Source organism: Merops nubicus, unplaced genomic scaffold (assembly GCF_000691845.1).
Source record: "Merops nubicus isolate BGI_N331 unplaced genomic scaffold, ASM69184v1 scaffold7187, whole genome shotgun sequence".
NCBI classification, from domain to species: domain Eukaryota; kingdom Metazoa; phylum Chordata; class Aves; order Coraciiformes; family Meropidae; genus Merops; species Merops nubicus.
The window spans coordinates 26,550-48,402 of NW_008620901.1; the positions used below are offsets into that span (position 1 = coordinate 26,550).

Consider the following 21,853-nt stretch of genomic DNA (forward strand, 5'->3'; position numbering starts at 1 on the left):
CATGGATCTTAGAAAACTCATAAGAAAACATAGCTTCAACTAACAAATTGGCTTGACATGTCCCATTAAGAACAAAATCACAACACAGGGAATGTGGGTAATTCTCTGCCTTCTGTTTTCTTGGTTGTACCATGAACTATTCTCAAAATGCTAGGGAGTGCCAGAAATGACATGTCACTAGTGCCTCCAGCAGGACCTAATTCCCATGCCACACCACGCCCTGCACTAGCAGTGAGATGGAGGAGGGCTCCCGGGCACAGGCAGGGCTGGGAAGGAGGCTTGGCACCTCCCGACTGTGGACGCTGTGGGACCTCTTTTATGAAAAAAGCAATTCTCAGATAATCACCACTGAAACTGCATCATCATTACTGTGAGATCTGCTTCTCTGGACCGCTCCTGAGGGGATACTGCAGTGCATTTTTATGAGGGAGAGTCAGACCTCCTCCACCAGTGCGGTCGGGAGAGGTTTTCCATAGGAGTCAGGGGAAGATCCAGGCAGGGAGGGGACTCAGGAAGGCTCTGGTCCCACCTTCATCACAGAGCAGGGCCAGCCACAATCGAGGGCAGGCTACTAGAGCTTTCTTAGGGCTAAGGGAGGCTTCCACCACCCTTCTGAGAATGAGACTGATTTTAATACTCAGCCTGCTGCTAGAGCTCCATTTTCCTGGGCATTTCAGCCATGAGGTTGCCTCAGGATGAAGTGCTGTTGAGGGACCCTGGTCCTGCCCCAGGGGACATTCTCCAGGAGGGGTGGGCTGTGACACCCCTGGGAGGCATCCCATAGCTGTGGCTGGGAAGGGTGCCATCGGAGGGCACCAAGCACCGGAGGGCGGGTGTGAGGCATACGCACAGCTCTCGATCTCCAGCGTGCAGTTCTGCTGGTCCAGGGGGTACCTCCGCAGGTCCATCATGCAAGCAGCTGTGGTGGTGATCCTGAAAATGGAAGGGAGAAAAAATACCAGGTTTGTGTTTTTTCATTTAAAAAAAAAAAAAAAAAGATAAATGAAAGGCAGACGTGAAAGTCAGGCAGCATTTAGGGCAGCTGTTTCCCTGGAAACCAGGGAGATCCATGGTGGGAGGTGTGCAGGGTTGGGGGTTGGATGCAGCTCACCCTCAACTGTACAGCTTAAACCCTTCGTGACTCACGTCAGCAAGGCAGTATCTCTATTAACAGGGTGGGAAAGGATTTGTGTTCCTCCTCTCTCTCTCTTTTGAGAGAGACAAAGAAACCAGGAGTAGGCAGAGCTACAGGCAAGGGGAGAAGAGGAGAGGCATGTCAGTTTGTAAGAGAGAGACAGCCAACACACATCCATAACACAGATGTATTAATGAAATTGCCCAGCAATGACTTATGGAGAAGAATAACCGACCATATTATCACCCTCCCTTTCCTCCCAAGCTTCCCTAATGACGCTACTTGCAGTCCCCACCCACTCATGCCCCCTCCATTGCACGCACTGTGGCACTGCCAAATCCAAAAGCCCAGACCCCACAACAGCCCCTTCTGCTCCCGTGGGCTCACAGCTCAGGTAACAGTCACTCTTAAGCAACCAACTGCATGATCAAGATTTGTGAGAGACATGCGGTGGGGGGAATGTGTATCCCCCCAGAAATAAATATGGGGAGAGAATGAGGGTTGCTGTGGCTTTGGGGATGTCAGAGCCCATGCTGGGAGCAGAGTGGCATGTTGCTCTCAGTGGGGTTCACATAGGGGGACAAGGAGGGTTTGTGTGTGGTACCTGTTGTGCATGAAGGAGCATCGCTTTCTGGGATGGGGAATTTTGGGGTGGCATAGATGAGGGCAGAGAGGATGAAGCAGGGACAGAACAAATCAACACCTAACTTACTACCCTGGCAATGCTGCCCTGGAGTTAACAGGCTGCCCTTACTTCTCAGATATATTGCTCCCCTCACCCTTTAATGCAGTTTTCTTCCTGTGCAATGTATGTGTGCAGAGTGCTGAAGAGGGGCTGCATTCTCCCTCTTTTTTTTTTTTTTTTCAATTAACCATCTGGAAGGCATTAATCAAGCTACACATTTTTTACTATGTAGGCATAACCAGTGAACTGTTAACGAGAAAGCTTTATGTTCTGAGCCCCGTGGCCTTGGAGAAAAGAGAGGGAAAAAAAAACCCTAACAAGAAAGCAGAGGATGACATGGCGAACCAGCAAAAATGAAGAAAAAAAAAAGGAAAACCTCAATGATAGAAAAAGAGACTAGAAAGGGGGAGAGAATGAGTGAAGCTGAATAGAAAACCAAAAAGGGAGGGGAGGAGGCAGGGGGGCAAGCACCCATGGGAAAGGGCTGCCCCAGTGAGAGTATGGGGGTAGGGGCTGTAGCAGGGCAGGCAAGCAGCCCCACAGAGCTGCTGGCTCTTTAAGAAATCTCGTGTGCTAAATTTATCTCTCTGCTGTCTGTGAAGACTGTTTGTAGGAGATGAAGCCTTGAGGAGAGCCTTTGCCACTGCCTGCCGTGCTATAAATAGATCCGAAGAGACGGAGGGAATTTATATATATCCTCACTGGGTCTAGATAAAACATTGCAACTGCCCTCTCTCCGAGCAGGGGGCCCAAGTGAGCTCTTAACCCTTTTATGTGTAATGCGGCTGGGGGGGAGGAGGAAGCTCAGGGAAGGAGAGGGATAGCAGGACGGGAGACACCGTGGCTTTGGGACTGCAGGTGTTGCGTCCACAGCCTCCCGCTCGGCCGTGGCGAGGAGGCTGCTGAGACACCATGGCTCTCCCAGCCTGAGCCTCCCGGGCCAGGGCAACCGGGCACAGCAGACCCCAGCGGAGCAGCAGATGTGGAGCACACCTGGAGGGAGGAGCAGCCTGCCAGAAGAGCCCGAGGGGGCAGGTGCAGAGCCCGCCCCGGCCAGGCGCAGGGACCCCAGGGGCAGGCAAGGTCTGACTCACCCTCTGCGCCGCACATGCCGGGTGCATTGTACTGCACCCACGGGAAGCAGCAGCTACAAATGCACTTCCCTCTTTTCCCTAAAGTGTGAGATGCAGGAGTGTAGTAAATGAAAAATTTTCACCCCATTTGTGGGATCCTGTGGGCTAAAACCCTTCCACAGTGTCCATCCCAAAACTGCAGCCTGTCTGGCTAACTTGGCTACACAAAGGACATCCAGGGGAAGCTTTTTTTTGGCATGAGAGGGACCCTCTTGCCTCTCCACAAGATTTGCTTATCACCTGCAGTGCTGGTTGGAAATGCAGAGCACGACACAGTGAGCTATGGCTATCACGCTCCATGCGCCAAATCCTGCTCATACTAACAGCCAGCATAAATCCAAAGCCAATGGTTTTTGCAAAATCACACCAATTTGTATCAGCAGACATTTACATTAGGGCAGAATTTAGCCCTGTTGGTTCAAACAGAAGAGAACCTCAGGACAAGCAGGACAGAGAGGAGAAAAACAAGATTAGGAGGGCATCTATCTTCAAAAGCCAGATAATTTCTCTTTCTTTTGATTAAAGGGCAGGTGTATGCACACCACATAGTTCAGCATCCTCCGGATACACTCCAGCTGGCTGCAGGTCCCAAACTCTTGGTGATTTGCGCGTGTAGCACTGCTTGGGCAGGTGAGAATTTGGTCCATCTATGGTGAGGGTTTTGTTCTGGTTTTGTCACAGAAGTAGCAAAGCCACACCCATCTGTCTGGGGCTGTAGCCACCTGCTCATCCGGAGCATTTCAGCTACAGTGCTGTACCCACAGTGAGGTACAGCTGGCAAGCCTGGGGACACTAGCACCACAGGACACAGGATGTGAGGCTCCTGCAACATGAAAAGGTGTGAGGGGCAGCTGGTCTGGGGCACCAGGTTCAGCTCAGGTCCTGCCTCTGGGCTTCCTAAACCCCTATCCCAACCTTACTTGGGATAAAGCAAGTGGTATCCCAGAAAGGAAGGGTGTGTTTAACCCTTTAGACTTCTGATATCAAAAAGAATCCTGGACACCAGCTTCCATTTGGCATATCCTGCTTGAAGTCCGTGGGTGACCCACAGCATCACAACCCTGTTATTACTTTACGCAGCAGCTGCCACTGTTGGTGAAATGTCCACCTGTGGCCTCTATGACTAATTCAACATTCACTTGCTCCTAGAGAGGTCAACAAGAAATTTCTCTAGCTCCATTGGTGGCTGCATGGGCAGGTGGGACTCATAAAGGCCATGAGAGATTCCACTCACCTCTCAAAGCAAAAGGGGAATGGGAGCAAACCTCAGGCATCCCAGCAACCTTTCGGGGTCACAGCACATGCCATCTCTGGTCCAGAAGTCCACAGGACCAACCTTCTGCCTCATGCTTTGATGGGTATAAACATATCACCTTGATATACTCTGAGCTGTTGTGTGAAGAGATGCGTTTGCTTGGCACACAGAACACAGAATGGAGTGGACTAGATGGAGAGAGAGATGCAGGGCATTGACACTAAGAAGCTCCTGGGTGTCTCAACAGGGTTAATGGGCAATAAAGGTGGAATGAAAGTAAGAGGTGGGAAAATGAGGAGAGGATCAGAGAGTGATGATGCCATGAGCACTGATAGGGGAGATGGGAGTGGAGATGAGAGACAGGAGAACAGATAGTGAAGGACAGGAGGCCACCAGGCTAAGGGAACAGAAGAGAGGGATCAGGGGAAGCAAGAGGTAACGCACCCTCAGGAAGGAAACCTGGAGAAGTACAAGAGGTTAAAAGACAGAAGCAGAGGAGGAGTGGATACTCACTCTGTGAGAAAGGAGATGAAGAAACAAAGAACAAACTATTGCCCTGTAAACAGCTCTAGACAGAGCACGCTGCCTGCAGGAGACACAACACAAGTGAAAGGGAGCAGGGAGCACAGAGGCTGGAGGGAATGCCGGGGAAGGATGCCTGCCACCCTCCCCGTGGCTTTAGCAAGAGGTGCTGGTGCCTGGGCAGGCTCTATCTTCTCCCTCCCCCTCTTCCTCTCCTGCTTCTCTACCCACCTCCCTCCCCTTTTAAATTCAAAAATTTGTGTGGTGTGAAATCTCATCTGCTTTGACATCAATTCAGAGCGACACTGCCCAGCGGAGGGGAGAGGCTCGCCCGCGCTTGGCGTGATGCGCTCAGTGGAGCAGCCCTGCCTGCTCCCTCCAGCTGCTGAGCCCAGCCACCACCACCACCCCTCCAGCTCCTCTGGCCCCCTCAAGCTCTGCCCACCCCATGGGCCTCTCACGTGTCACAGCCTTTACACCTCCTTCCTCACGAAAAAAAGTAGATAAGATGTTCATGCCCTTGCCCTAGTAATTTCTCCTAAGGTCTGTAGGCAGTGTTGCTATCAAACAACCAAGTCCTCACTGTGCTGCTACTCTACTGCACGGCTGGCAGGTGGAAACAGTTTGTCTTGGGGGAGACAGGGCTGTGGAGAAACCAAAAAAAAAAAGGGGGGGGGGGGCATTCATTGGAGCAGCCCTGGCAGGCTGTGGGTTGATGGAGGGCCCCTTTCTGGGCCAGCATGCAGTGGATCCAAGCAGAAGCCAAAGTAGTATGAATGCCTCACTCTGCAAATCATCCTTCAACATGAAGCTTTAAGTCACACAAGGTGAGTGATAGGTCTCTATTTGTTACAATGAGGAAATCTCTACCCACCAGAAGCTTGTATTGACAAGAGAGATGCTGGCACAGAAAGGGCAATGCAACTTCAGCCTGCTGTCCCTCTGCCGCCGCCTGCTCTGCAGCAGCAGAGGACTGTCCCACCACAGCTGCAGCTCAAGAGGGAATGCTCAAGTTTCTACAAACCATATTTCCACAAATATTTCAGTTCTCTGACATGAAAACCATCATCCATTTCATTCCCTTTCTGAATCTCCTCATCACTGTTTATTAATGGCTTTTTCTGTCTTATTTAGAATTATTATATAAGTTCACAGACATATAGCAGCACAGAGCTCCAATCTGCTATTAAAACCTGCTGTAGCTGAATGTCTTCATTCCACCTCCTCCTTATCCTGTGGCTGCCTCCAAGGTAGCTGCCCTTTCAGCTCCTGCCCTGGCCAGATCTCGCTCCATCAGACTTCACCTCTGAAGGCCCTCAGACACACATTTAACGTCTATATCATCTCCAGTGCTTTGGGAGAACTAAATTCACCAGCTACAATCTAAGGGGCAAAAAATTACATCCCCAAAATACCATCTGATTTCAAAAGAAGCAGGTCTAGACTCTCTAAGGAGGACAGAGTGGGAAAGACTTTTTTTGAGGGGTACCTAAATCAAGTGGGGTCCCTTTCTGCTTAAGCTCATCTTTACAACATAAGACACTGCACCGTAACTGTATATGCCAGCAAACCAAACATGTCTGGCACTGGTTTCTGGGGCCAGTGACAACTAGTACAGAATGTGTAAGCTTTAATTCCTACCCTTCAGGAAAAGGGTCTGGCTGCATGCAAAATGCCTACTGAAAATGATTACCAGCCTCTGCTCTGATCTAACTGGGAAATGCCCAAAAGCACATTCATGGACATAGACCAAACCCAGCAAACAAAGTGACTGTTTGGGTCACTGATGTCCAGTGTCCAGTGTCCAGGAATGTTCCCTTGTACCTTGGCTTCAAAAGGATGCCGCCTAAAATTCAGTATGGATGAGAATAGGAGGAATATCACACAAATAGCCCCAACCATTGCCTTCCTAATTCAAGGGAAGACAGAGCAAGCAGTTCAGGCACTTACCCTATTTTTCTGTTATGGATTAACTGTCATTGTGCAGGGACTAACATAAACACTCTCACAGCAGAAGATAAACATTTTCAGTTGCAGGTTGCAACTTTTTGGATTTCAGATCTCCCAATAATGTGAAGATGCTCCTGTCCCCCCAGAATATAGACTCCCAAAGTTCACAACAGTTTGCAGCAGTAAGGAGAGTGGATGGAAGCAGCTTGGGTCTTTCAGGACTTGTGCAGGCTTGTCTCATGGAGCAAGTTAAACTCTAAGGGAATTCTGGTGACTGAGAGCAGACAGAGTCAAAATTGCTGTTTTGCTGAACACAGGAAAAGAACAAAATTGAATTTTTACTCTGTACATTCTCAAAGGCAGTCATAAAAAACATGCTGGCAAATGTCACCTTCTGCCTGGCAGTAAGCACAAATTTCGAAGGGCCTGGAGGGATTTATAAACCCATGGTGAATTTTGCCATTCTTTTAACACAGGCTGATCTTTGCAAACTCCTGGAGGTCATGTCAGAACCAAGAGCAAGGCAAGGATATGGAATATTTTCCCCTTGTGTTTGTTTGCCTAAAACTGACTCCACAAGCCTTGGCACAATACTGCTAAGGTCACTCTGTTTCCAAAAGCATCTGTGCTTGCATAGGCATCCTTTGAGAAAAAGCAGCATGCACTGCACTCAGATGGGGGAGGAGAAAAAAAAGCTCTTCTAAACTAGTACTCAGGGTACCAGTCATCCAAACAAACCATTTTTCCAGCCTGGGAGAATGCAAAGCAGAGCTGTCTTGGTTGCAAGGTTTTGTTTTTCTGTTTTTTTATCCTATTCCAAATGCCTGGCAAATTGTCAACTGGACTGGGGAACAAGAGAGACCCAAATGAAATTTGTTTAAAAAGAGATTAATTTGTTATGGCTGCTTTAGGCAACAATGACCTGCACTTAATGGAGCAGGAGGTCTCTTACTTCAACAACATCAGGCTGGGATGAAGTCAAACTAATAAAACAGTAACCCACAGCTTAAACCTATGCGATTTGGCAAAGAATAGACAGGGTCCAGAGATGGGCTCAGATTGGTGGCTGGTGGCAGGATAAACAGGAAGACTAAGAGGTGCTGTCAAGGTGAGTCAGGGGTTCAGGGCACTCGAGCTATTTCAGTGATCTGTGAGGACACAGTAGGAATCAGCTCTTTGTGAATGCTCCTTGACCTCTGCTTTTGCTAATAAACAAGTCAGATTTATAGGAAATGTAGCACAGGCAGCAATTCCAGCCAGGCTCTGATAATCCTTACCTCTGTTCTTGGAACATTAAAGATGGAGAAGCAGCTCTAGCTTGCTTCTTTGTCCTGTTTTAGTGAACTCAGATTTCTTCCACAGCTTCTAAGATTATTCTGAAATTCCACATTATTAAACTTCTTTCCAGTGTTTCCAGCTAAGTCCCTCATCCTGACTCTAGGAGACAAAAATGCTGAAGGGGATTTGTCCTTGACCTCAACTGTGGAGCTGAGCTCCTAATTAAATTCTGATTTCCTCTTACCCACCTAACAAACTCTTTTCCCACCCCCACATCTTTGTGCTAGGGAGCTGGCCCAAAGCAGAGCTCCGTAGTGGGATCAGTACAAGGCTGCATGACTAGCTCCAAGGGCATAGCTGTATGGGTAGAAGCCCAACGCTTTGCATCCAAGCTGCAAAAGGAGAGAATTCTGTTGCCTTTGCCAAACCTGTGGAGGGAGCAGGTAGAGATATTAAAGACAGGGTAGAGCTTGAATCACCTCTCCCATTTCCAGAAAAAAACTCTAAGGGAGGGAAAGGAAAGCAAAAGTTGCCTGTGAGATGGGACAAGAAAATTGCTCAGTGGTCTCACTATGGAAAAAGCTCCTCAGTCTTAACCCATCAGGTCATATCCTTGCAGAATATCAGACAACACCCATGGAGAGGACAAGGACATGGCTGCAGACATGGCTGCAAAGAACAGGCTTCAAGTGAGACAGGAGCTCAAGGTACCTTTCTATCAGATAGAGAGCTCAATAACCCCAGGCAGAGACTTGAGGAATGTAATATAGAGAGGGCTGGGTCCTGATCGAGATGCAGACTGGAGATGAGAGATACGAAGTCCCCAAGATGAGCTCCAGCAGAGCCCCAGGCATGGTGACTGTGCAGGGCAGCCCTGGAGGCACTGCACACCAGGGTGGCACGGGGGACTCTGACCAAGTACCTGGTGGTGGACGGGCAAGAAATTGGGATGCCTAACATACACCTGTTAACCTGCATTGCTTCCCTGTGTAAGGTGAGCTGCAAGTGGTGTTCTGGCTGCTGCGTTGCTCAGGAACAATATCTGGTCCACCAGCAGTTCAGCAGTAGTGTGCTGAAATGCAAGAGCTGATGTCTCCTCAGAGCTGCTACTTTGCAGAGAGCAGCTGACTGATGGGAACTTACCCCACAAAAAGCTGCCCAAGCAGATACACTCAGCTTCTTTCAGTTTCAAACCGTGAAGTTTGAGCTGTTTGAAGTATGATGATTCTGTCCCCCTTACTTTAAACACTGAGCAGGTATTTCAGCTGGTGACAATAGCAGGGGTTTGCTTGCCCAGGAAAGCACTCGCTGGGCTCAGAGCCGCGCTGTGCCTTGGCACCTCTGCATGAGTCCAAACTGCCTCATCTCTAAAACACACCTCATTGCAGTGACCATGGACAGGACAAAAACCCCACAGCACACACGCACATGCTCCCCACCACCACTAGCACCTTCGCAGGAGGAGTTCCCTCATTCCCTCTACACAGGAGTTAGTCTCTGTCGTCAAACTCCTCTGCAGTTTTTCAGTTGCTCAGTTCACTGTGCCTGGGCTCCTCGCCAGCCAGGCACTGCATCTCACTTGCTGTCCACTGGGCTTCCCCCTGCTTCCAGCACCCCAACCCGCCCGCCCCCCCTGAGCTCAGGGGAACACTCTGGGCTCCTCAGAGCACCTGTTCTGCTGGAGTTCAGAATAATCAGAATAATCAGAATGAAATCAAATAGCTTCAAGATTTCCCCGGAGGATATTTTAAAGCTGGTTTCAAATATGATTTCAAATTACCATGTGATAATTTCAGCACTGTTACAGTTGTTTCTGTTTTTAGGTCTCTCAAAACAGAGAGCAAAATAGTGATGACATCAGCATTTGACGTGTCGACTTGTTTCACTACCAAATGGATGCTACATGGTCCAGAAAAGGAAATAAAAGTCTCATACAGTAATGTGTAGCTTGTATATGTGATAAAGTAAAGCTTATTGGATATTGTGGCAGAGGTGAACTAGACAGCCTCTGAAGGTCCATAGGAAGCCTTTGATGATCACGTTACTCAGATGTCAGTAGTGGTAGGAAAATATTGACATAAATGAAAAATTCTCTGCATAAAGTTAGCAATGAAACATCAACATTCTCTGAAATGCTTTTTCTTAAAGGAAAAATTCCTGTCTATTTTTTGGTTTAAAATTTGATGAAATCAATGCAATTTCTGATAAAAAGCCATTAGGAGGAAAAATATATCAAATTCAGTTAATGCTACCCAGCTTTTCCTCACTGTTTCATCCTCCTCCCTCCATTACCCAATAGTGGATTGCTTTGTCTTTGTGGGTAGCTCCTGTAAGCACTCTTCAAACTGCAGACTTTCCACATCATTTTAGCACTTTCCTACTGTGTGTCACAGGTGAGCAGCTCTCCTACACTTCATGGGCACTTTTAATTCCTGCAAGGTGTTTGGGGACCAGGCAAGTAAAGGCACCGTGATGCCAGGTTACACCTCCCAAAAAACCTGTCAGCAAAGCTGGTTTACATCCTCCCATCCCACTTCGTGTTTGCTGAGATGAGTGTCTTGCTTTGGACCCCAGGACCCTATTTGGCCTTCTGAGATTTATGCCATCTGCAAGCTCATTGGGGAAGGGGGTGGGGAACACCAGGCCTGACTCCAGCCCCACAGCAGCCCAGCACCACTGCCCCTGATGTATTCCTTCTGTTGGCAACCAGCTTGTAATATGAGCCCAATGGGAATTAATTTTGGAGTAAGCTTTTGTATTGAACACTTCCTTAAGATGCAGCTATATTACATCTGCTGCACTCCCTTCCTCCATTAATTTGTTAATTCTACCAAAACCAAGCATATGTTTTGCTGATGCACAGCTCTCACAATGGAGTGGAATGGAGGAATAAGGGGCTTCATTTACTCACTCAAACAAGTTATATGAAGCCTGATCTTGTTCTCACTGAAGTCAGAAACACAATACCCATTGACTTCGATGTAAGCTGACTGGGACACTGGGGTCTGATCCAGCACCTGAGCCAAATCATGCCAATCACTTGAGTACTTGTGGAAGGCAGGGGCCTGCGAGGGTGTTATCATCCCCAGTCTCTGACATCAGAGACTGCTGGAAAGAAAAATGACTGTTGTGCCACAAATAACATGATTGAGTCACTTTGCTACAGGAGCAGCTCAAAGGAGGGGGAAGTGGCTGGTGAGAAGGTAGCAGGAGAAGAGCTGTGGTACCTTGCTTGGAGAAAAACAAACAGGCAAACAAAGGAAAGCAAACAGAAATTGCCTTCTTCCATCAGGGCAACTCCATTTTATGAATACTTCTAAAAAACAAAGGAAAAGGAAAAAAATGGGCTTCAAAATACAGGTAGGACATGCATTTTTCTTCCTGTTTGTAGGACAAGCATGGGTGTGTTTTAAAAAGATAATGGGAACACAGGTTAATATTCAATGCCTATTCTCTAACTTGCTTACACCTGCTGTGCAAGTGGCTGTGTATCTTTGAATAGGATCACATTTATTTGCACCTGCAAAACTGGACCTAGTACTTCTGTTGTCAGCAAAACTGCAGGTGTAGGAGCCAGTACAGAAAGCAGCCCTAAAGAAATCATTGCCTATTCCACTATGAATAAAGCTAGAGGTATTTTAAGCATTCAGGGCATCTGGTTTACCCCCCCAAATCCCAGTGTTTTCAGGACAGTAAAAGCCAGCCACCCAGACCTGAGGTACAGTTCAGGAACAGAAGCTACAGTTTATCAGTGCTTCATTTTTGCAATTGCCATTTTCTCCAGGGGCAAGAGAGCAGCTTCTAGGACAATCAGGCAAAACTTAACCCAACACAGGCACCTCTTACTATGGCCCTGGAAATCACAGGGGCAAACAGCTGTGCTTTTCTTTCTTCTGGCCTGGATGCAATTTTCTTCATCTCACTCATCCACACAGGTCATGCAAGGGAGCTGAGCTCCCCTTCCCACACTGCTGGGCCCCATGGCAGGGGAAGGGACAGTGCAAGAGGTGCTCGCACAGTGTCCCAGCCCGAGCCAGCTGGAGTGCAAACCCTCCAAGGACTGTCACTGACTGTCACTTGTGCTGCTCACAGGGTTCATACTGCTCACTATTTAAGCTGACTAAAAGATGGTGGATAAAAATATACTAGCATTTCTTCTTCTTTTGCTGTGCAGGTGTGTGCAAAGATTTCCCACCAGCCTGGGGGAGGCAGCTCTATGCTCAGGTGAGCTGGCTCAGCAGTAAAGAGCAGCCTGAGCTTCACAGCATTCTTTGCCCTTTCCTTCCCAACAGGCTGAATTTATGCTCCTACCTACCCCAAGTCAAAGTACCTTCTTGCCTGGCCTTCACTCTTGTTTTAACACAGTGAGAAAGTTTGGGGTGTGTGGGAAGACAGCAGTCTCAGCCAAACAACATCACCTGCCCAAGACAGAGAGAAGGATGCACCTGTCCTGGGAAGGGAGAGGCAGAACTGGGACAGAGTCACAAAGCTGGGCTTGTTGCACCTTTTTCTGTCTCTGGGCCTGGAGCAAGAGGCATGCACTAAATGAAAGGAAAAAATAGTACTCGCATCCCTCCACGTACCTCAGCCTGTCCGTCGGCACTAGCAGCGACTGTTGCTCTTTTGGCTTCCCAGGCCCCTGCTACCGGGGGAACACAGCGCACGGCCACCTTGCTGCCCTGGCAGGATGGTGCCCTGGGCAGCCTTTTACCTTGCTATGCCTACACCAGTCCTGCTCTCCCCAAAACAGCCCTGCTACTTAAAGAGGTGGAAAACAATCATAGCAAGACAGACTTTGCCACAAAACACGAAGCAGCAGAGGAGCTGATACTGTAAATGGGAAGGGTGGGTGTACCTTCTTTGGAGGGGAAAGGTCTTTCCTGCCCCTTTGCTGCACTGGGACGTAAGCCCAGAGCTGCTATTGCAATCGTTTGTAAATGTGGAGGCAGGTCTAAAGCACCAGCTGTGAATTTTGGTAGTCAAAAATGAAAAAAAAAAAAAAAATCAACCTAGGAAAAAAACTCAAAGCAGACAAACACAGGGTTGTTTAGATTGCCTAGATTTCAATTACAGCATCCAAAACCTTCACTCATCCCTATAGCTGCAAACTGCCCTTTTTTAGCCCTCTGTCCCCTCCACTTAACTTTCTTACCCTGGCATCTCCACACATCCAGATAAAACAGCCAACCTTTGCTGCCTCCACCACACACAAGCACAGCATTTTCAAAGTCTGTGAACTTGACTACATTTATTTATTCCAGACACCACAAGAAGCTTCTTCACTGAGGGCTATTCCCTTACTAGATATAAACGTTCAAGCCGCACTCTTCAGAATTGCTCTGATAAAGAGATTTTTTTCTTTAACTGTACATAAGCATGTCTCCTACCTCATACTCAAAAATTACTAAAGTGATTTCACTCCAACAGTACAGAAATTTAGCCTTAGATAGGAGAGTAATGAAGTCTCATCTCTATAGTCCAAACTTGCAGAAAATTATAAGGAACTGAAAATGAGTGTTTTGAATGGAAGTGTTACACAACATGAATGACAGTGACCTGAAATGCTCAGAGCAGACTACTTCCATCTCCAACATTTGTCTATAGCAGCACAGGAAACTTTGGAGACCTGAAGGAAACCACCACTTCCAGCTTGGAGAAAGAACGGACACTTAAAACTGTGCAACACTTGAGTGTCTTTTGGGTCCTTGCTTTACCAGAATATCTTTGGAAATGGGAGGAAGTTTAGATGAGAGATCATTCTCGACCACAATCAGCCAAGGTTCCCTTTAGACTTACCTCAGGCCGTACAGGACAGTCCCATCAGGATGGAGCCGAATCATGCGATTTTTCACCGTCACTCCATGCAGAAAGGACTTCTTGTCATTGAGGAAATAGGTGTCAGGCAGCCACAACTGGTCAGCCACCCGATTGTCCAGGGTCAGGTTGAGAGGAAGGTCATTATATGCCAGGCGTTTGTCCCGCCAGCTCTGCTGGAAGTACATGGTGATGGTGTAATCCTGGGAGGGAAACATGCAAACATCAGCCTGGCTCCAGGGTAGGGGTGTAACTCAGTCCCTTCACTACTGCCACTGCCAAAACCTTTGGTGGTTCTCCAAATTCCTTGGCACCCTAAAGTTTGTATCTACATCTGCACCAGCTGGGGGAACTGTGCTTTGTTCTGGGAAAATGGAAACAATACTGAGATTTGTAGGGGACAAAATGACATTACATAACTCCAATCAAACAAAACTTTGTTTTGGCTACAAATCTAGTAGAAGTTAGGACTATGACAGCACTAAAGGTTGTCAATCAACAGTGGGCTACACCATGCAAAGACTTCAAGGATTGATCTCCCAGTTAAGTCACATCAAGGTGTCTGGATGAAATGCAGTCGCGCTCAGCCCCTGCTTGTTACCACACAGTTGATAAAAGCCAATTTTATACTGTGCTGAAACTCAGGAGATTCCCAAGGGCACATGGAGAATCTTGCCTGGAGGCTAAGGTTTCAAAGTCAACTGAGGCCAGCCATGACAAACTATTAGTGCTTGCCTTGTTATGTGAGCTAAGTTGGGAGTTCATTGCAATTCTCAGGAAGGGACATATGTGGAGGAAATCTGTCACCAGTGGAGCATGATCCGCTGGTGAGGGGGCAGGACTGTGACCGTCCCCAGCTAGTACAATGCCATACGTATCTCCTGCTCCTCTCCTGTTCAACAGTAAAAAGTTGACACTTAAAGTTGCTAAGACAAAAATTTTATAGAGGGCAAGGGAGAGCTGTCTGGTGGCCCACAACCATAGCTCTGCAGAAATCATACTAGCTGCTGGACAGTAATAGCACATCCAGGAGAGATCCAGAGGCCCCAGATCAGCTGGTTCAGAGACGCAGTATTCTGACATCAGACTAGAAGAGCAATTATTTCTTCTCAAGTAAGCAAATAGTACAGGAAGGGGTCTTGCACACACCGATGACAGAAAACATTCTCACAACAGGTCTTAAGTAGACTAGAAGACAAGATTTTAGAGGGTAAACCAGCTAGCATTAAAATAAGAGGATGTTGATTAGGAAGCAGCTGTAGGTCTTGCTAGTAGTGGCCTTACAGAAGTCAGTGATTTTTCAGAAGTCCTTAAATAAAAAACATTTTCACAAATGCATGATCCAGAAGAGGTGGGGCCACAGACACATTGTCTCTTCCCAAGTAGATACCCACCGTGCCACAGCAATACTCTTGACCACATAGATTTGCACGACAGTAATTTCTGTTTTGCAAAATCCAAAATCCCCCTGCAAGGGGCTGGTGAGGACCTTATTCATGCACTAACGTCTGGGCTGGGCACAGAGGCATCCTGCCTGCTTGTCTTCTCCCACTGACTTCACTCAAAGCCAGGTTTGATTAACACCTCTGAAAACAAGCTCAAATAATCCCACACTATGGGTATGCCAGCTTTTGGGTATCTAACTATGATTCAGAAATCTAGACCCACATATGTATCTGAAAGGTCACAGAGTAAATCTGTGGTGCAGACTGGATACAAAAGCTGTATCTGTCACTTTTTGTGTTATATTGATAAGAACAAAACCACAGTGACAGCTTTCTGGCCAAGAAACTGTTTTGCTTTGCTTTTTAAAGGACTGCTAAACTCCTGCCTCAGAAGCCTCACAGTCCATCTATCGGGGACACAAACATTTTCATTTTGGTCAAGACCCTGCAAAGGAAATGTTCTACTTGGTACCCCTCCCAGGGGGTTGGGACCTGCATTGCAGTGAGAGCAGAGGAGCAGAGCACCTGAGTTACTGGAGCCTCTTATCCTCCTTGGCAACAGAATCTCTTCCTGTCTGTGGGAAACTCAGCTACAGAGGCATCATTTCCATCGTTTCTCCCTTGAGAACTCCACCCGCACAACTTGGCAAGCAGCTTCACTGACCTGCATTTTCCTGATCCTTGACAGAGCCCTGCAACACCTCACCCCTAACCAGGCCACCCTGCTGTCACTGCAGGCTCCTGCCAGCCATCAAGCAGCAGCAGAAAAGAAGTGGCACTGATCTCCAGAAGACAAAACGGGCAAGGTGCTTACAAAGAGAACAGGCATCAGCACCAAGAGATACACCTTCTAAACAGCATTTCCAGGACTGATGGGAACAAGCTCAGAAGGGTGCAGAAATAAAAGCCTCTACACTGGCCATCAATCTGTTGATGTTCTTCACCTACCTTTCTTGGGAAGAATAGTCAGCCCAGCCCTGGGCTGAACTCTGTTCTCCATCTTCCTGGGCTTCCGAGCACAATAGATTTCTCTGGGCAGTGTCATGGAAATCTGAAGCACTTGATAATCATGGTTCATCTAATGCCTGAGGTTTCCTTCAGTCCCTCTCTCTGTTGATTCCTGTACTCCACTCCTCCTGTTTTGCCTACCCCATCAACAATGGTTAAAGAGTGGGCAGGATTTCTGGGCAGAAGGAAAAGAGCAAGACAAGTGTGCACCCCACAGAGCTTAGTCCTCCCTGGGAGGACAGGTGCTGCTGATGTGCTGTGCCCACGCACAGCACCAAACCATGGGGAAGAGGGATGCTTTGTGTCCAGGCACCTGGGAGAGGACAGGGGACAGACCAGGGGGATGGAGGAAGCATTGATATGGCCCACTACAGCAGGTGAGAGGGAGCAGTACTCAGGAGAGAAAGCAGTGAGCTTTCCTTTCCCTTCATACCCCATAGCATGGTCAGGCAGTTATGAATTACCCACATGACAACCTAGCATCAGCACCTGGCCAGGCTCCAGAGCTGATGAAATCTTCATCATAGCCTTCCTCTCAGAGGCATACAAAATAATGACCAAGGATGACATTGTTCTGCAGAAGCAGAATGGCCAGATGGAGTCTATGCATGCTGAGGTTCATAAGTTCAGGAATCAGAAGTAATGAGCCTGATTTCCCTTCAAGTCTTGAACAACAACCCCTTCTTGTAGGGTTTTATCTGTCATTGGGCTAATACAAGGCTTTCCCAAATCTCCCCGTAACCAGTGATCTTCACAAGCCTACTGATGCCACAAATACACCACAAGCTGGGTTTTGCACCATTACCAGCAGACAGAAAGTTGGCTCACAAACCAGACACACCCGGAGCCCAAGCACTCCTCCAGCTCTCACAGCTCACCACTGAAGCACTTTAGCAGGAGAACACAGCTGAACTTCCCTGCCACCTGTGGAAGGGATAAGCAAAGGGCTTTCTCTGGGCATGTACACTTTGTACACAGCTTTCGCCGCTGCTGCTGCTGGAGGAGCAAGCAGGTGGTGCAGGCAAGTATACCTTTCCACTTGCCCCTAAACTAGCAGCCTCGGCCCTCTCTACAATGCCCCAGTGCAACTCCAGTAGCAAGAAAAATGCTTCAAAATTCCTGTTATGGATTCCACTGTGTCCTGGAGGACCATAAAAGGCTCAGACAGGGCCAGTGTCTGGCCAGGGTCTGTCACTGCTGTGACAGGGATGGGAGAGCTTTGCAAAGAGCTCCCAGCTTGCCCTACCAGGTAACCTCCTTCACTGAGGAGAAGAGGCAGGACCCTGCTGGAGGAAACATGCGTGTGCCAAGCTACCCTGTGCAACCTCATGCTCCATCTGGTGGCTACTGGAGGAGGAGAGGCAAACACAGAGGAACTGAGATATCGCTCTTTATCAGAAGCTCTGTGCAGGTTGCACTGCAAAGAACTCTGGAAATTGTTCAGTATAAACCTAGATTTCTGTTTTTAAAAAAACAAAGGCTGGGACAAGGGAAAGGGGCCTTCTGAAGGATGGGCACTACCAGAAGTGATGTGCCTCCACCTGGTCCTCTCTTTTCTACCCCCAGGAAAAGCAAGCTTTCCAAAGATACCTGCAAACTGCCTCTAGCAAGGCTTTGCTACTGTAGCTTAACTGCTCGTGCCAGCCTGCACCTGCCCTGACCAGCGTGCCACTGTGGGAATTGAAACGCTGTAGTCAACAGCACTGGCAAGGGGAAAGTCTGTTTCAGACTCAGAGGAGCTCTGCTGAGTCTCGCTGACCTACAAATCACGTGCCCCTCATGCCAAAAGAGCTTGTGTGTTCCAAACAAGCAACCCTTCCCTCCTCCTCCTCCTCTGCCCAGTGGTGGGCAGATCCCTTGGTTCCCCAGCAGTCCTGTACCCAGTAGCTCACGGGCTGCACAGCCCCAGCACTGTCCAGCCCCTGCCCCTCCGCGGTGCCCTCCCTGCCCCGCCGGGCACACCTGCGGCTCAGCTGCGTGCAGGACCGAGCTCTGCCAGGCAGCGCCCTCCAGCCCCTCACGCAGCCGAGGTGGCACCATGACCATCCCCGTGGGAACCCCCCTCCACACGCCTCCATTCAGTCTACTCTGCTGAGCAGCTCCTTGTGAGCTGTCAGTCCCAGCGCCCCTTGCCCGCCCTGCTCCCAGGCTTTGCTTTCTTACTCTGTCCTCCTTTTTGCTGCACGATGAACCCCAAACAGAGGTGCGAGCAACACATGGAACTGGCAGACACTCGTGTTGCAGAGGTGCTGAGCTGTGAGGAGGCAAGACAGCTCACTTAGAGGCCCACAAAAGCCCTGGAGAAGAAAGAGGAACTTTCTTGGCGTCCTCACACACTGAAATGACAGTAATTACAGCCTTTCCTGAAACTCAGCAGAGACCCCAGAGCAAAGATGATGTAAGATGACTGAACAATGAAAGGATAAAATATTAACATGAGAGGGACATCAATGGAGAAAAGTATTTCCTGCAGAAACCCAGTAGCAACAAATTCAGTTAAGCATGCACAGGGATCTCCCCGGCTTCTCAGAGGACAGGGCAGATAAATCTAAGGGAATAGCAGCTGAGGCACAACAAAGAGTGAAATAAGCTGGCACCATTAGTATGAATTCAAGAATGAATTTCCACTGGCTCATATTCCAGACACCTTTATTAGCAGCTACAATACAAGCCCCTCCAACTCCATCTCACAGAGTCCCTTTGGGAGTGCAGTGCTCACCTACCCTTAGAAAGCAAACCTGGACTCACCCGGGAGCCTTCCCCACTTGTGCTGCTCTGCAGTTTGGGAGCAGAAATGATGCAACCATCACAGGGAGACCAAAGCTGCCTCTTGGGGCAGAAGTGCCCCAGGAGAAGGATGCCAGATCTGAGCCTAAAGGGAACAAACCCACTTATACAGAGCAAGGAAAAGTATAAGGAAGCCAAGTCAGTGATAGGCCATGTGGGTCCAGGAAAGGGGACTAATACAGGAGGGTAGGTCACTCCTGGTGCTGTGAGCACAGGTTGTGCCACTGAAGCACTGACAAATCGAAGGGCAAAAGGAAGCTGAAGTGCTTGGGGGTAGCAAATACTATATGAAGCCACCACAGCCTAGGTGAGGACACAGGAATCCGGCCAGTTGCTTGTGGGCCAGCTATGTGCATTGAGCAGTGTGCAGGAATATGTCCAGATCACCAAGGGACACAACACTTCAGAGAGTCAGTTCAGGGTAGGAGCCTGGACTTCCTCGTCTGCAGACCAAAGAGCAGCAAGGGGTAGAGCAGGACCAGTTAAGGCACCTCAGTAACAAGAGCAGCACTCTGCAGAGAGCCACTTCAGTCTTTAATTGGAAAGCCCCTTAAGGCCCTCCTTTGCACAGTGACACACTGTTAGCATCCCTAGGCTCAAGCATGCCCCTTTGGAGGATAGCATCATGTGTCCCTTTCTGCTTACTGCAGTGAGAAAGGAGTTGTCTTTCTCAGAGCTACGCTTCTGCACAGTCTTGTGTCAGCATGCAGAACACAACATGGGATTTGTCCCAAGTGGTGTTCTTACAAGTGTGCTTGCATTTATTTTGGAGACACGGTTGTACTGTGTGCAATCAAAAGTTCTTCAACATTAGTGTCCTGTCTTCAGAAACAGTAAAGAGAATATCAGGGAGAAATACAAGCAAAATGTGGTCACTTTTGTGAAAGTTAATTCTCCAGCTATTTGAGGCTTAAGGAACTCCTGAGCCAGAGCTGGTACCTTCTTAACTGAAGATAATGTTTCTCTTCTGAGAGTTTCTCTTATCTCTCAGAATATTCAGCCTTTGGCATCTGCAATCTTTTGGGAGTGAGTTCCACAGTTTAGTTCTTCACTGTATTTATATCACTTTAAAACAAATACAAATCAGTCTTGCTCTTTTCTTATTTCCTCTAGCACTTCCCTTAAGTCAGTAAATAATCTTCACTTTATGCTGCTCAAGCTTATAGGGTCCCACTCCCTTTTAGATACTTAAGGGTTACTGAGCAGGACACAAATAACCACAGGCACTCTCAAAAGTATTAGAAAGGCTCTGATACTCTTATAGAGGCAAAAATCAGCAAGGGGGGTAGAGTCGTTGCATGGGTTAAACATACAACTGAGTCTATGACAACAGTGTCTGACATTCTGCAATGGGTTATTGCACAAGAACAGACTAAAGGCAAGATATTAGAAATAACTTTCCACAGAGCCTCTGGAATTTACTGTTACAAAGGCTCCAAGTCAAGAGCTTAACAGTATTTTGGAAGGTCTAGGCATTAATGTGGAAAACACAGTCCAAGTCATAAAAGGAATGGGCTCACAGGAAAGAACAGCCCAAGGATGCAGAGCCTTCTGCTGCAGGCAGAAGCTCCGTCCTCCAACAGAAAGTCACCAGAAGCATCCCTCTCAGGCAGAGGGCTTCATAAATCCCCAGCACAGGTTCTGGGAGATGCAAATCATTGGCAGGTTGGGTCAGATCATCTTCCTTTGTGCTGTGATCTATAGAGTTCCCAGTACTAAACTTGTCCAGAGGCAGAAGTGTTAATGCTACCCAATACTCAGAAGCCAGGATTAGAAATAAAAGGAAATTACAGCATCACAGAATGGTAGAGATTGGAAGGGACCTCTGGAAATTATCTAGTACAACTCCCCTGCCAAAGCAGGTTCACCTAGATCAGGTTGCACAGGAATGTGTTCATGCAGGTTTTGAAAGACTCCAGAGAAGGAAACTCCACAGCCTCTCTGGGCAGTCTGCTCCAGGGCTCTGTCACCCTCAAAGTAAAGAAGTTTTTCCTTGTGTTCAGGCAGAACTTCCTGTGCTCTAGTTTGTGCCCATTGCCCCCTGTCCTATCATTGGGCACCACTGCAAAGAGTCTGTCTCCATCTGCTTGACAACCACCCTTAAGATATTTATAAGCATTGATAAGATCCTCTTCTCAAGTGTTCTTTTCTCGAGACTAAACAGATCCAGGTCTCCCAGCACTCCTCATAAAAGAGATGCTCCAGTCCCCTCATCATCTTTGTAGCACTCCACTGGACTGTCTCCAGTAGTTCCCTGTCTCTCTTGAATTGAGGAGCCCAGAACTGGACCAAATACTCCAGATGTGGCCTCACACAGTCAGAGTAGATGGGAGAGGAGAACCTCCCTTGACCTGCTGCCCACAGTCTTCTGAATGCACCCCAGAAAAATGTATGTGGAAGAGTCAAATCTTTACTCAGAATACAGTATTTCTGGCAAGATGGATGTTTCTTCTGCCTAGTTCACTTTTGTGGATGACAAAGGACCCAGATACCTTTCAGAGGGGCTTTGAACATCAAGGTGACTATTCCAGACTGCTAGTGGAGGCTGTGTTTCACCAAGCACTTGTAAGGTACTGGAAGCAGTAACTTTTCTGCAGAGCTCTCTTCCGCTGCTGCAGGACTTTGGGTGTGAGGGATAAAGGAGTGTCTACAACTTGCCTCTAGCACTAGCTGTGCCACTTGACTTTTTTTTCCCCATTTCCCCTCCACTCTGACCTTGATAAAGCACCTCCTTTTGGAGAAGAGACCAAAGATAAGTCCTTCTCCATATAAGCAAATGACATATGGTCTCCTTGTCCAAGATCACAAAAGAACATTAAGAAAGCCAAGATGCTCCAGAAA

General features: G+C 48.0%; 1 protein-coding gene across 2 annotated transcripts in view; it reads right to left on the minus strand.

Annotated features, from left to right (window-relative positions):
* LOC103776731 (gamma-aminobutyric acid receptor subunit beta-4) overlaps window positions 1-21,853 on the minus strand; it is a 68,649-nt gene that overhangs the window by 9,484 nt on the left and 37,312 nt on the right. For both annotated transcript variants that reach the window (XM_008944255.1, XM_008944254.1), the window contains exons 3-4: window positions 13,755-13,975; window positions 851-933 (exon numbers count right to left, since the gene is read on the minus strand). In XM_008944255.1, the coding sequence (XP_008942503.1) occupies window positions 851-933; window positions 13,755-13,975 (304 nt within the window). The remainder of the gene's footprint in view (window positions 1-850; window positions 934-13,754; window positions 13,976-21,853) is intronic.